Source organism: Echiichthys vipera, assembly GCF_963691815.1.
Source record: "Echiichthys vipera genome assembly, chromosome: 8".
In the NCBI taxonomy this organism is placed as follows: domain Eukaryota; kingdom Metazoa; phylum Chordata; class Actinopteri; order Perciformes; family Trachinidae; genus Echiichthys; species Echiichthys vipera.
Window position 1 is genome coordinate 26,197,085 of NC_139833.1, and position 15,705 is coordinate 26,212,789.

General features: G+C 41.5%; 1 protein-coding gene across 1 annotated transcript; it reads left to right on the plus strand.

Moving 5' to 3' along the window:
- Positions 1 to 1,252: 1,252 nt before the first annotated feature.
- has2 (hyaluronan synthase 2) lies at positions 1,253 to 14,817 on the plus strand (the record flags this gene model as incomplete). Its single annotated transcript, XM_083917627.1, has 4 exons — positions 1,253 to 1,304; positions 11,441 to 12,067; positions 13,665 to 13,766; positions 13,888 to 14,817. The coding sequence occupies exons 2-4, from the start codon at positions 11,441 to 11,443 to the stop codon at positions 14,815 to 14,817; spliced, it is 1,659 nt and encodes a 552-aa protein (XP_083773753.1). The 5' UTR covers positions 1,253 to 1,304.
- Between the last annotated feature and the right edge of the window lie 888 nt (positions 14,818 to 15,705).

Below are 15,705 nucleotides of genomic sequence, written 5' to 3' on the forward strand. Positions count from 1 at the left end.
TTCCATAACATCTCAGCTCCAGCTTACACTGCATATGCGCACTTATTTTACAGATGACTTTGGATTATTATTCTGCTTAGTGTGAGATGACTCCGTGGATGAATATTCCTGTTTATATTCATTACCATCAATGTAAGGGATTATACACTAGCTCAATCTAAAGCTCAGTATTAAATTTTGAGCTGTGCCAGTTTTCACACTATGTAAAATGACAGAAGATGAAGGTTTAACTGCCTCTCAGGAAAATGCATAATCCAGGTCTCAGGTTTGAATGGGTAGCCAAATGTAAGTCTCTCTCTCCCTCTCTCTCTCTCCCTCTCTCTCTCTCTCTCTCTCTCTCTCTCTCTCTCCCTACCTCTCTCTCTCTCTCTCTCTCTCTCTCTCTCTCTCTCTCTCTCTTTCTCTCTCTATCTCCCTCCCTTTCTCTGCTGTCGCTACTTCAGAAGTTTGAATGAGTGACTCTCTCTCTCTCTCTCTCTCTCTCTCTCTCTCTCTCTCTCACTCTCTCTCTCTCTACCCTCTGTCGCTCCTCCTTATGCCCCCCAAACCATCCCCTCTTATTAAAACAACACGCCAATCTGTTGTAGCCCGGTAAAAGGAGTTGGGGAGCTGAAGCAGCAATAAAGGAGGCTCCACACTCAGTCGTCTGGAAGGAATTAGACAGCAGTGGCAGAGAGACTTTTGCGCTCTGTGTAACCTGGATGCTTGAGGAAACTATAGACATACTTAACTACATACCCCTCAAGACTGCAACATACAAATGATCTGAATCATATTTGATTATTAGAGTCATTGCTGGAAACTTTTATTTTATTTTATTCTGATTATGAATGACGCCGCAGAAGCCAGAGTTGATGGCGTTTTTGTAACTTTTAAAAACGTCTGAAATATGAATGAAACTATCAGAAGTTGATGGAGAAAAATATTTATCATTTTTGCATAGTTTACTCGTTATTTATACTTTTTTACATGAATGATGCCAAAGTTGACTGACATGATGTCTGTGTTTGTACACCCAAGAAGCATGCGGTGTATAGGACTGCAGACAGCTTGTTAGAAAGGACAAGCAGACTTTAATATTTTTGAGCATCCAGCCGAGCAAACTTAGAGGAACGTGCGTGAATCTTTTTTTAAGTTTTCTTATGAATGAGGATCAGTGTCAGCGGATTCATGAGACTCATTACTACACAAGTGTCCTTTGAAACTTCCTCGAGACTTTTTCTCCCTGTGGAGCGGTACCAGAGCCGCCGGAGCTGACCGCATCCTTTCTCAAGGACGAACAAGAGGACAACAGCTGCTTCAAGGTAGGCGGCCAGTGGTCATTTGGTTTGGCGAGCCTACAGCTTGCTGACAGACTGATACATGTTTCATTTGAAGCCACTAATAATTCATTCTAATTATTCTTCTGGACACGTTAATGCTCCAAACTTTATGGCAGTATATACAGTATATATGAGGTTGCTTTCATAACTTGAAATAAAACTTATGTTGTCCAAAATTTAGGCTTAATAAAGGGCGTGATGCTTTTGGCTGGAGGGCATGCCAGCTGTCACAAACTTTTTTTCTTTACATGCGCCTTTACAGGTCGTGCATAAAACGCGCAAATCATCTCTAGCTCTTTTTTAAATTGAAAAACAATTGTGTCTTTTATCCTCCACGGATGGTGGCTAACTGTATTAAAATGTGATTAGATTAAATAAGGAAAATGTGTCTCAAAAGTTGAATTTGTCCTACGAACATCTGTATTTCTCTTTGCGCAGCGGTGTCAGCTGTGAAAACATTCAGACAAATTCATCTTTTAAAAATACAACGCTACACAGTCTTTTCTGAGCCAGTTATCATCAGCATGAGAAAAAAAACTCAAGTGATGACGTCCCAAGACTAACGTCATTCTTTAAGGTGTGTGAGCCAATGGGAAGGCAGGATTTGGACACGTTCAGCGGGCCTCCTGGTTGGAGCGCGTAATTTGATAACAGACCGCTTTTTGCGCACACGTGAACATTGAATGGCCATCACGGGTTTAGACAATAATTCAGTAACTGTTGATAACACGCACTTTGAGTGGCATCATAATGGTGGCAGAGGTTTACCTTGTTGAAATATGCATCCAGCCCTTTTGAGCTTCAAACAGATCTTGTGTTAGAGATCAGATCAGAATTGAACAGGTGCATGCAGTTGCCACCTAACCCCTTAGGACAAAATGTTGCATATTTCTTGCGTGCTGTAGGCATTATAACTATCCCACATAAATACAACACAAATGATACACATTTATACAAATGCATATGAACATCTGTCACACACCTTTGACATAATCTCTTCCTCCATCCGCCTACACTGACCTCTCAGATACCACTGTTGGCTCATATAAAACCAACACAAGGAATACCCATCTGTGAGTTGGATATCTTAGCATCCTTGACATTTATCTGTGATATACAGTACAGAGTTTTTATCCTACACATGGAATCTACCTCCTTCTTTAGGGCTCGCACATTGCAAGTTGGGACCGTGGGACCGTGATATCCACTTGCGAGGAGTGATGAAGCATTTAGTATGATTGTCAGTATTAATATATCAATGTGAGAGGTCCCTACGCCTCCCTCCTTTTAGGAACTTAACTTGCTTGCTTTTCCAACAGTATCTGAAACATACGTACAGTTTATCTACCAAATCTGTTTCACATTAGCTGCTCTTCTACAGTGTGTTGTTAAGAAATATGTCCAGTATCATTTTCCTCTGGAGAAAAGTTTACAGTAGTTACCACACTAATCAGTACTACTTGATTTAAAATGCATATGTAGATTTAAAGACAGTAGTTCCAGGACACAAGTTCTTTGTATAATCAGTGCATGTGTGGACCCTCTGACAATGCCCACAGTAATCCAGACTAATACCAACATACTGTCCCTAATCTGAGCCCTCGAGGGAGCTCCTCTGCTGAGCATTTGGCTCAGTGTACAGTGAGGAAGGCAATCCATCTCTGGTGCCTGTTAGTGGAACATTAAGCACTTAAACAGATTTAACTCTCATGTGCAGCAATGTGGGCAGTCCATGAGGATGCCCACTACAGCTGTTGATGCAAAAAGAGAAAGAGAAATAACTTATTTTGCACTCTTCCATAGGTGACACATTCATACAGTTAGCTGTAGACTCATCAATGCAACAGGATGTTCTTCCACACCGTGCACAGAGCAGTTTATTACCTAACAGAGGAAGGCATTCCATGGCTGGTCTCCATTAGGGCTCACAACAAGCCTCACGTGCCATTACTGCTCACAGCATGGGTCCTTCAGTGTATAGGGCCTCAGGGCTGGCAAGGTATAACTACTGAAGTTGGGATAGAGGGTAGCCGGTCCCAAACACACAACACCACCTACCTCATCTAGTCTACATTAATGCCACAGTAATTTCCAGGTTCCCTTAGTAAAGTAGCAACAAGCAGCATTACAGCCAGCCAGTAAAAGTAAAAATTTGGATGTCAGCGAGGTTCTGAGTTAGATTCCCACTACCTCATACTAAATCACAGGGTCCCACAGGGAGGGTTGATGCCAATGTTAATGCAAAGGTACAGGAAAGTAACACAGTAAGCTGTGTTTAAGTAGCTGCACGGTAGATTTAGTTGGCTCATGTCCATTTTAGATGCTATTGATGATATTACTCATGGTATATTTTGTGGAGAAGCTCAGATTATAAAAAGTCAGATATTTTAAATATAATCACAGTCACATCTTTGCTTTCTTCCCAATATCCAGACTAGCTTTGAGTTTCTGTCTCTTATGTTATCTCTTAACTCCGATTAACTGTGATAATAGAGAGTGCTAGAATAGAATTTTCCACCATGTAGGGAGGAAGCCAGTTATTTTAGAGCACTGTTGATAACTCATTCTAGTCAGATAAGGGGACGCGATGGATCAATGGTTGACAGAGACAGGCTACATTCATAAAAGGAGAATCAATTTGGCACGTTTAATGGGACTCGTGTCATGATCGTCAGAAGCAGTAGAAACCAAACAGAAGCTTTTTCAGACAAATGCAAAGAAAATCACCGTCTGCTGTCTTTGTGAAAATGCACTGTATAGGAAAGAAAACCAAACAAATCCCCAGACAGAGGACTGTCTGTAGAGGAGCATCTGTAATTTGGCTGAAAATCTTGGAGCCTGCCACAGTGGCGTAAGTCCAGTGCCTCAGCTGGCAGTGAACTGAGCCAAGTCCACCAACATGCCTCCAATATCTTTCCCCCTCTTTCTTTTGGTGTCTGCCATCCTTCTCTCTGACTCACTCAAACACTTTCTTCCAACCCACTTTCTCTCTTTTCTTTCTGAACACTGACACCCTCTATCTTTTTCCAGTGCTCTTCCTCACTCCCTTGCTTCCTTCTGCTCATTCAAAAAAAAAGCGAGGGATGAGTCCAAGGGAGAAGAACATGCCAACATGCATAGTTTGGCTTTGAAATTGAGAACGGATTCACTACAGTGCTCCATTAAATAATAAAATGCAGCTTCACCGCAACCTCACTTTTAAATTGAATAACACTACAATGATGCAACCTCAACAGTTCAAAGGTGATGATGAACAACGAAGAAGCCGATGTTGAATAATGCCAAACAGTCTCCCCTGATGTTGTAACATGTGTGCTTTTGCCACTTAGAGCCCAATCACACCTGTAATGATTAAAATGATTAAAATAATAAAAAGAGACAGCAGTGGGAAAGGTAAAAGTCAACTCCCAAGTTACGGTGTAATAATGTACCTTTGCCAGTCGTGGCCCTGTCCACCTGATTCCAATCATGTAAAGAGTAGTGCAGTGTAACACAGTGGGTGGTGTTACTGTTTAGCTCTGGTACTTATAACGACAGCGCGCCCACAACAACAGCACACTGTGACCACATGGGGGGTTTATAAGCGGGAGAGGGACGAGGAGGGGAAGGGGGGAGGAGCGAGGAGGGTCAGCGACTCTCTAGCGGTGCCTTTGAAAACTCCCATGACCTTTCATTTCACTTGGAGTGAACACTTTCATTCATACTGGAGTCCAAAACAGTATGGCACCTTTTTGACTGCAGCAATATAGGACGAGCAAAATGAAGATACAGTTGCACGACAGTTGTTGATTTTATATCCATATATTACAATACTGTATGTATATGTTTTATATTTATCATTTGAGCCTCATCCTACTAATATTTGATTTTTTTTTTTCATAAACACATTTCTAGTAGACTTTATATCAGAAAGCAGCTCAAGAAAGTAGTGAAGAAGTGTAGGAGCCGTCCTTCGGGGTGTCAAGTGTCTCGCCTAAATCAAGAGCCAACTCTGGGGTCTTTCCCAGCCACTCACTCTCCTCCGCCTCATCATCTGCTCAGGAACATGTGAGCCTTTCTCTGCATCCTGCTGCAACTGTCACGAGGGCCATCTTCACATTTTAATGCTTTTAAAATGCATCCTGGCTTTTTCCAGCCCTGCCCTGCTCACACACACACACACACACACACACACACACACACACACACACACACACACACACACACACACACACACACACACACACACACACACACACACACATTCCTATGGGCATTGCTTGTTCATGTCCCAGACTATTATGCATCTCTCCATTTTTGCATGTGTGCGTTTTCTGTTGGCAGAACATCATGCATTTGAGATTTCAAAGGTGTGTATGACCTCAGCAGGGCTGGTTTTTCAATACTGTCCTGGTGATAGCATAGACGTTATCCAATACTTCTTCAATGGATCAATAGTATAGGCTTTTTGCAAACTAGAAATACAATTAAAATGTACTAGCCTGTATATATTGTAGATTGATAGAGACTAATATAAATGTCTGCCCCTTCTCAGTCTTGTATTACAGCCACAGGTGTGAGCTGGCTCACTCTACAGAGCAACAATAAAGTTTTAATATGAATAGCACTCATCTGGCCAGAGCTATGGGTTTATGAATGTTACACTTGTAGTCACTGACTGCTGAGTCACAACAATATAAAGATGTAAGCTTTATGTTATCTCAGCTCCACACAGACCAGCAAGCTGAATGTTTTGGCTCTGCTTCAGATTCATACAGAGCACACACACACACACACACACACACACACACACACACACACACACACACACACACACACACACACACACACACACACACACACACACACACACACACACACACACACACACACACACACACTAATTCACATACACGTATAGTACTTAATGTGTAAACACACACACACACACACACACACACACACACACACACACACACACACACACACACACACTCACAGTCTGGTGAGCCTTGTTATATTTTAGTAGGATTCTACTGCTCTCCTGTGAGTTTAGTCAAACCATCTCTTCCTCTCTGCAGCGCACATAAGCTACACACACACGTACACACAGACACACACACACACACACACACACACACACACACACACACACACACACACACACACACACACACACACACACACAGACACTGTAAATATTTTTTGCTTAGCTCATATATTTACCCATACACACACATGCTCACATGGCCAGCATTCAGCAGCGATGGCAAGACTTAATGACATTCACGTTTACACAGACAAGCCACATATACATCTGACATCCATCCACACAAGAGTTATGACAGCATGTGGGGATTCTCATGTCTATACTAAATCACTTATACTAACGGATTTCAGTGGGTCACAGGGTTCCAGAAACACTAATATTCATTAATTCATTCATCTTCAACCACATATGCTTAACTCAATTCAATGTCAAACCTTTGAACCAATTATACATGAAGATTTTAAAGATTGGTTGCGGATGAATGCTGAATTGTTTTTTAATACACATGAAGGGCATAATTATATGTATTATTTTCACATAATTACACATTATTGAAAAAGAGTTTTTGTCTGTGCATCATGCATTATTAGCCTGGCTAGAGGCGTGACTCTGTAGGTGTCAATGTCATTCTCTGAGTCTACAACTTTGGTCCAGACAGAAATATCTCAACAACCATTAGAGGATGTCTCCATGCAATTTAGTATGGATATTCATGGTCCCCAGATGATGAAACTGACTTTGGTGGGTGATCCCTTGACTTTATCTCTAGAAACACTTGTAGGTTATTCAGTAGGCTATTTTTTAAGCATTCATGGGTCCCACACAATGAATCACACTGACTTTGGTGGTCCCCTGACATCCCCTCTAGCACCACCATGAGGTCCACATTTGTGGTAATCCCATCAAGACTCTTAGTCCTGTTTGTCAGTAACCACACAACCAATTGCCAGTTATCCCTTACATATTGGACAGATGTTAAACATAAAGGCACAAATGTTTAAAGCATGTATTCACAGTAAAGACTGCAGTAAAAATGTACCGTACAGATGTTAACATGCCACAATTAAGTTACACAATACACATGTGCATAACAGTACACAATGTACAGTTAATGTTTGTTCAGTATGAAAGCTGTGCGCAGGTCTACTCATAACTCACATCACAATGCTCAAATGACTGAAACAGATCAAATATTTTAAGTCTCCAGGTATGTTCTGTTCCAAAGTGATACAGCAACAGTAGGAGGGGCAATTATACTATATACATGTTTGTGTTACTGTTGAATGGTTTAGTGCCTTGCTCAATGGTGCCTGCCGCCTGGGCACTTAACGATTGTCCCAGTTACTCCAGATATTCACATCAGTTACCATTGAACCATTGTTTTTTTATTGTCACATCTCTGTAAGACACTGTAGACTGTAATCTTCTTTTAAACAAAGCCAAATGAAGAGGACAGGACGAGACACCTCATTCATTCATCCATCAGTTCATGTCTTTGCTAACCCACCATCTACTCTCCATCCATGTGATCCTTAACATTTTTGTAAAATTATCTCTGAAACAGAGCCAGTGGGAATTTTACTCAAGAGACTGTTAATAACATTAGAGCGAGTCTGCTAAAGCATCCAACCCAAGGTCACCGTAGGGTTGGACACACACACACAGATAGTGATGGGGCTCTATCACTCACATGTGCCAAGATCCAAAAACAAACAGAAAGCTGGGGTGATGTCATCCATATGTGCTAATGACACCTTCAAGCTGTTCGGACGTACACACGTCATATATTGTCACATCCACGTACACACAACTACTAAGTGACACCTTCACTGTCACAGATACTCCTCTGATTGTAGGCTTTATGTCTCAGGAGGCGGGCGCCAAGTTTGGATGATCTGATTTCTTTAGTCCTCAGTTAATCCTCCTGGAGTCTGAGCTAATTGTTAGTCTTGACCTTTGCGTTGGATCATACGCCCATATGGGTGTATGAGATGCTATGAAGAACAGAGCATCCTAAGTAGAGCTTTGGTTCTCAGCTTGAACCCAGCTGGGCTGGGATTTCTCAAAATTCACTCAAGCTTTAATTGGGTAGGGTTTCCCGCAAATTTAAAGATCCCCTCCAGACATGTATTAAGACAGTCTGCTTGGAACGATATGTGTGTCTGATATGTTTTGCAAAAAAGTTTAACTGCCACAAAATTCTTGAAAAGGCATCTATTCCTGCTCCAGAATCTATGAATATGTTCATTTCTAAAGTTTTCCTGCTGGAGACTAGATGTCTTCTACTTCTACAAGAGCCCAAACATCCAACTGTAGAAAAAAATAAGAAAAACACATTTTTCAGTGAATGGGTCTTTTAAAGGATATCTATTCAATTTACATGCATGGATTAAAAAAAGCAGTAAAAATACAGTTTTTAGTCGGATGCAAAACCAAAACCGCTGTGGTTGGGCTGGGGTCAGGCATGTACAGAAACTATTCAGGTTCATTTTGGATTAGGTCTGATTTTGTGTGCCCGATCTCTTTGTACTGAATCACTTGAATTTCCAAAATGGACTGCATTTGACAGCTTTCAGGTGGTCTGCAACAAGATCAGAAGCTCTACATCTGTGAATTATGTCTGACATTGAATTAGTAGTTTGGTTTTGTATTTTAACAACAACTTTTAACCAGAGCGAGCGTTTCATGTAAGTAAAGCGCAAATCATAAAAAAACAAGTGGTCAAAAATATCAAACGCTGTGTGACGTTTGCATGTTCTCTATTTATCCTCCTGCAGCCCAAACACATGCAGGTTACAGTAGGTGAATTTGGAAACTGCAGATTCCCAGTAGGTGTGAATGTGTTAATCATGCCCTGGTTATGGAGCTAGGTATATCAAAAGATTTAGGATTACATCCCAATACATGATTAGGGTTATGGTAAAAGGTGTTTTTGTCTAAGCAGTGACTAAGTTCATTCAAAGTTGATTCAGGGAGACGGGGTGAAAGAGTTTGTTCTAAACTACCTTATAGAGTTATAAAACATTATACACACATAGTGTGCACACACTAAAGGAGGTCTTAGGTGAAACACACTCTCAGCTTAACACAATTAAAATGTATGTTTTTACTGACACACACTCCTCTCTCTCTTCCCTGGTGTAATAAGCTTTTATATGTGCATTTGTGTGTGTGTGCATTTGTGTGTGTGTGTGTGGTGTGTGTGTGTGTGTGTGTGTGTTTGTGTATGTGTGTGTGTGTGTGTGTGTGTGTGTGTGTGTGTGTGTGTGTGTGTGTGTGTGTGTGTGTGTGTGTGTGTGTGTGTGTGTGTGTAGTTTGTGTCGGGGGTCTTGTAAACGAGGGTCTGACGTTAAGAGCCTCGCCACGTGCCAGAGGAGGCCTGCTACATTGGTTGTGGCCTTCTCATCCAACGATCAAATGAACAAGGCATTATGTCTGAGCCAAGGGGTGTGTGTGCATACTCCTCTCTCTAAGCTTAGCCTCTCTCTCTCTATCTCTCTCTCTCTCTGCTCTTCTCTCCTGTCTTTTCCTTTGTTTTTCTTTTGCAGTCTCAATAGATATTAGTTTGTCTACTATTTGCTTGGTGTTGTAACAAACTACCCACTACCCACTTTCTTTTCCTTTCTATCATTTTCTCTGCCCCTGTCCCCTTCTGTCTTTATTATTCTCGTTCTTTCTTTACTCTGTGTATTGCTCTCTCCCTCCATCTGTCCTGTGTGTTTAGATGCGGTGTGAAGCATTCTTGCCAAATCACAAACACTGCTGGGCTTTGTGTATTCTTCTTTTGAGGACTTTATTGCTTGTCCTGATTTACATGTCTCACTTGTCTCGACTAAACATGTGCAACTTACACGTAACGATAGATGAGGATGAAATATTCAATTATACAAATTTTTTCTCATTATGGGCACCAAAAATATATATTAAAGTCTTTAAAAAATGCAGCATGAAGTGTCAAAATGATGTCCCACAAGGGAGCACCCCACTCACTGACCTAGAAAGCATGCTTTGACCTTCATGATGTCAATGGGTCAAACTCCTGTCAATTTTTAGTCTATGCCACGCTAAAAAAGCATGTCCTCCGTAATCCATCTCCATCTCTTCACTGTTCATCTTCATCTTTGAATCTATTTAGTCCTAGAAGTGATGTTCTGGATGTACTTTCTACGAGGAGTCACAGAGGGGGAATAAGCACACGTGCAGCATTAGAAAGTCTAAGAAGCTCTTGTCTTCTGCTTCCCACGGAGAAATAAACAGATGACATCACAGGGTGGTCCGCTCTGCGTTGAGCCGGGCTGAGCCACGCTGAGTGGGTCTCCTCTGGTCTGCCAAACAGATGGCGGTAGCAACATAACGACAGCAAGAAACAAACTTCAGGATTTTGAGCAGAGGGGCTTGTCACATTTTAGACACAAAAGCAGGGAATGTTCTTCACTGGTCCCTACATAAAACACAGAATAATCGTTGGTCTGGATCAGAGTTCCTTGCTTGGAAATCTTTTTGAACCCATTCTTTACAATACAGAATGAAAAGAAAATCATAATAGTTTCTCCCGGGCATTTAGAGAGCACTTGGATGTTTGGCAGGGGCAGCCAGTTTGTTGGTTAATTAGGTCAAGAAATCTTGTAATGTGCGCCCACCCACACTAAAGGAGAGTTGGAACAATCGGCTACTCACAACTGTCTGACATTTAGACAGGGATTTTGGGGAGGGATAGAGGGAACGAGAGGGGGGAAAGGAGGGGGTGAAAGAAACTTCACTGCTTTCTCTACCTGGGTTTGTTGGTTTAAAACAAGGTTGTGTATGCAAAGGAAGAGTATGCTGAAAAACTATGAATAAGCATTATTCATATTTTACATATTTTTTAAACCGATTCAATCGATGTCTCTGTTTTCTATTTACTCTGTAATATCAAATTACATTTTTCCATGTGAACATAAATGTTTTATTTTTTATTTCCTCCCTTCAAATCATGCTACGGTCATCTGATGTTTCCAGGAGGTGACTTTATTCTTGTTACTTAAGAATAAAAATATGAGGCTTTAATGGCACTAAAATACAACAACTTGTTTCCACATTCTGTCTCTAGATGAAGTGTCAGAGAGTCCTCACCTACCTGCGGATATTTGGGACCACCATGTTCGGCGTGTCCCTCCTGGTGGGCATCTCCACAGCCTACATCATGGGCTACCAGTTCTTCACCACAGCACGCAACCACCTATCGTTTGGCCTGTATGGTGCCATCTTGGTTGTCCACCTCATTATCCAGAGCCTCTTTGCTCTCTTAGAGCACAGAAACATGCGGCGGTCCTTAGAGACACCAATCAAACTGAATAAATCCTTGGCGCTGTGCATTGCAGCGTATCAAGAGGACCCAAACTACCTGAGGAAATGCTTGGTGTCGGTGAAGAGGCTGACATACCCGGGGATCAAAGTCATCATGGTGATTGACGGGAATGCGGAGGATGACTTGTACATGATGGAGATTTTCAAAGAGATCATGGGATGGGACAAGTCGGCCACTTATGTGTGGCGGAGTAACTTTCACAGCAGAGGGCCCGAGGAGACGGATGAGAGCTACGCTGAGAGCCTTCAGCAGGTCTCCAGGCTGGTGCTGAACAACAAGTGTGTGTGCATCATGCAGAAGTGGGGAGGGAAGAGAGAGGTCATGTATACAGCCTTCAAAGCACTGGGGAGGAGCATGGACTATGTGCAGGTAAGTCAGTGAGACTAGAAATGGATATTAAAAGAGGGGTTTAAATAAAAACAATGAAGCAAGGTGAAGGGGGGTGGGGGATAGTGGAAATTACTAAATTGAATACAAAAGGGGCAAAAAAAAGAGGAATCAGAGACAAAACGAAGAGGGTATTGAAGACGGCCAATGGTGCTAATTAGAGACCATATAACAAGTAAAATGTTCTTTGTAGATGTACAAAAAGGTAAGACAAGGACAGCTGACATCAGGGTGATCCGAAGATAGAGGGAAGGGGATAGAGGAGAGAAAGAGAGATGGAAATAGAGATGGCTGGAGAGGGGAAGGGTGGCTCTGCCAAACCAAACATGGGGTCCACAAAGAGTCTTTTGTGTTGCTCTTAGACGGACGGTGGCTGTGTGCATCGTGTTGTGAAGTGTAGCGTGAAGAAGGGCAGCAGTAGCTCATGTCTTAGTGTAATAACAGACCTGTTTCGGAGAGCTGAGTGTTACATCATCTACATTAATGGTATTCAGAGTCAGGGCCCAAAACTCTGTCGAAAAAAGGTTTCATTTGTTTGTTTCTGCTGGTCAAGTTTAACTTGAATAAGACAGACATTTCTGTAGGGCTGAAAGCTATATAAAATTTAAATGAATACTGTTTAAAATCAGTTAAACAATAATAATCTCAGCATACGTTGATGACTTCAACTACATTTTTGGAAAAGCCAGCTCTCCAAACTGTGGCAAATAGTCACATAATGCTAATAGTGTATGATGATTCTGGACAAAAATATAAACAGCAGCTAAAAACAAGCCAAGCTGGGCAACACACAAGCTGATGAAGTACAAGAAAACCTGTTTTTAATGTTAAAAGAAATATGAAACTATCATGAAACTATGTTTGACCGAAATACAAATCACATCATATTTATTCTGTAATATTCAGATGGTGATGTGATGTACATGAGCTATGAGTACAACTGAACATAAACCTCATTACTCTAACAGTAGAATGATTTGAATGAGTTTGCATCACAAAAATGGGACTTCAGGCTTAAAAACCCTTTGATATTATTCTGTCTAACACCTGCAGCTGGATGCAGCCTGCCAAACTTTAACAGAAATTTCAAAAGAACTTACTGCAGTGCTGCCAGTAACCATGCCAGCACTCTGCAACAAAGAAAGGACAGTGGTGCATGTCTTTTTACTATCATCAGGCTCAGCCTGAAGCAGATGTGTTTAGTTAATGGGGATTGTACTCTAGGTTCGCTTCCATCACCTGATTTTGTTAGGGAGGAAAATTACCATTTATAGAAGAAAATAAAGAGAGGTTAAAAAAGAGCAACACAAAGATAATGGTGATTTACTTTAGTTTTAAAGAAGCTACTCTTTATTACAGGGAATACTGTTGTTACTGGCAAATGTATACAGGTTAAAGACAAGTCAAGTAAGCTTTATTTATACAGATTACAAAAAAAATATAAATTTGCATCAAGGGGCTTCATCATAAGACACCCTCTATCATTAGACCCTTGAATCAGAGTCATGAGTAATGAGCCTGTATACATGACAGTAACAGATGGTGACCTTTGACCCTTTATTTTGTGTGTTTTACTAAGGTGTGTGACTCTGACACTATGTTGGACCCAGCATCATCAGTGGAGATGGTGAAGGTTCTAGAAGAAGACCCTATGGTGGGAGGCGTTGGAGGAGATGTACAGGTTAGTTACAAAACTATGAATATGTTCTTAATCCTTGCAAGTGACACATTTCCCAAACTTCATATTACATTTGTTATGTTAAACCTCCAACTTTTTCTTTTGCATATGAATCCCTCCCCAGATCTTAAATAAATACGAGTCATGGATCTCCTTCCTGAGCAGTGTGCGGTACTGGATGGCCTTCAACATTGAGCGGGCTTGTCAGTCCTACTTTGGTTGCGTACAGTGCATCAGTGGGCCTTTAGGAATGTACCGGAACTCCCTCTTGCACGAGTTCCTGGAGGACTGGTACAATCAGACTTTCATGGGATCCCACTGCAGTTTTGGGGATGACCGCCATCTCACAAACAGAGTTCTAAGCCTCGGGTATGCAACCAAGTACACTGCTCGATCAAAGTGCCTCACCGAGACGCCAATTACATACCTGCGGTGGCTCAATCAACAAACTCGATGGAGTAAGTCCTATTTCAGAGAATGGCTCTACAACTCCATGTGGTTCCACAAACACCATCTATGGATGACTTATGAGGCTGTGATCACAGGCTTCTTCCCTTTCTTCCTCATCGCCACTGCGATCCAACTCTTCTACCAAGGAAGGCTCTGGAATATCCTGTTGTTTTTGCTCATTGTGCAGGCTGTGGCACTGATCAAGGCTTCATTTGCCAGCTGCCTCAGAGGTAATATTGTCATGGTGTTCATGTCATTCTACTCCGTACTGTACATGTCAAGCCTGTTGCCAGCCAAAATGTTTGCAATAGCAACAATCAACAAGTCTGGATGGGGGACCTCAGGGAGGAAAACGGTCGTGGTGAACTTCATTGGTCTGATTCCTATATCAGTTTGGTTCACCATCCTCTTCATTGGGATTATCTACACAGTAATCCTGCAGACAAGAAAACCCTTTCCTGAATCTGAAAAGATTGTTCTGGTCATAGGGGCAGTCGTCTATGCCAGCTACTGGGTCATACTGTTGACGTTATATACAGTGCTCATAAATAAGTGTGGGAAGAGGAAGAAGGAAACACACTATGATATGGTGCTGGATGTATGACTTACAGTCATCATTTACCACTGAACTCTCTTTCATGGCTGTTTCAAACCATATTGTTGACATACAAATGTTTTTCCGATGCAGAAGAGCTCTGGAGGCAAAAATGGTTGAGTTCAACCAAAATGGGCAAAGAACCAGGTTTTTTTAAAACTTGAATGGAAAAAAAATCATGTACATCTGTTCATTCATGACCCTAGAAGTCATGATCTTTGAACAGCATGCTAGATAAGTAGCTTACCTAGATTTCTTGAATCCATCACATTTAGCTGAATGATCAGCTTTTGTAAACTCACTCGCTAAACTTGATTATTCAGTATGGAAAGATTAAATATATTGCTGTTGGCATCAAGAGTGCTCGGCTTTGTCATATTAGCTACCTCTTACCAATGTCATTTTCACTGGGCTTCAGTCTAACATCTGCAACTCAGCCAAAGAAACTGTGGAATTTTCTCTCCATCCATTGAGGTTTAACTTGACCAGTAAGACTATTTTACCTCCAGAGCATCATTGTGTCTCCATGAAATGTTTGTACACCCTGACAAGAAACAGATCTACACTTTGCCTCCACCAAGGTAAGCCAATAAATCATCTTTAAACTGAAGTCAAACTGAAACCACCAGCACCCTCTCCTTCGAGGCTGTCTCCACTGTCAAGGATAACATTATTAACTCTAAAAGTTGTTAAGAGAGGCTATTGTCATCAACTAAGAAAAATTCACAAGAAGTTCATCTGCATCTGTTTAAAGATTTACAACTTCAACGTTCTTAGCTCTGGGGGTACTGCATTGTACAGTTGAAGGCTACCTTTCCAGTGTATTAGACTGTAGACTGTCAGATATGTACAATATACATTTACAAAGAGTGAGAAGGGTGCAGAAAGGGCTTCAAA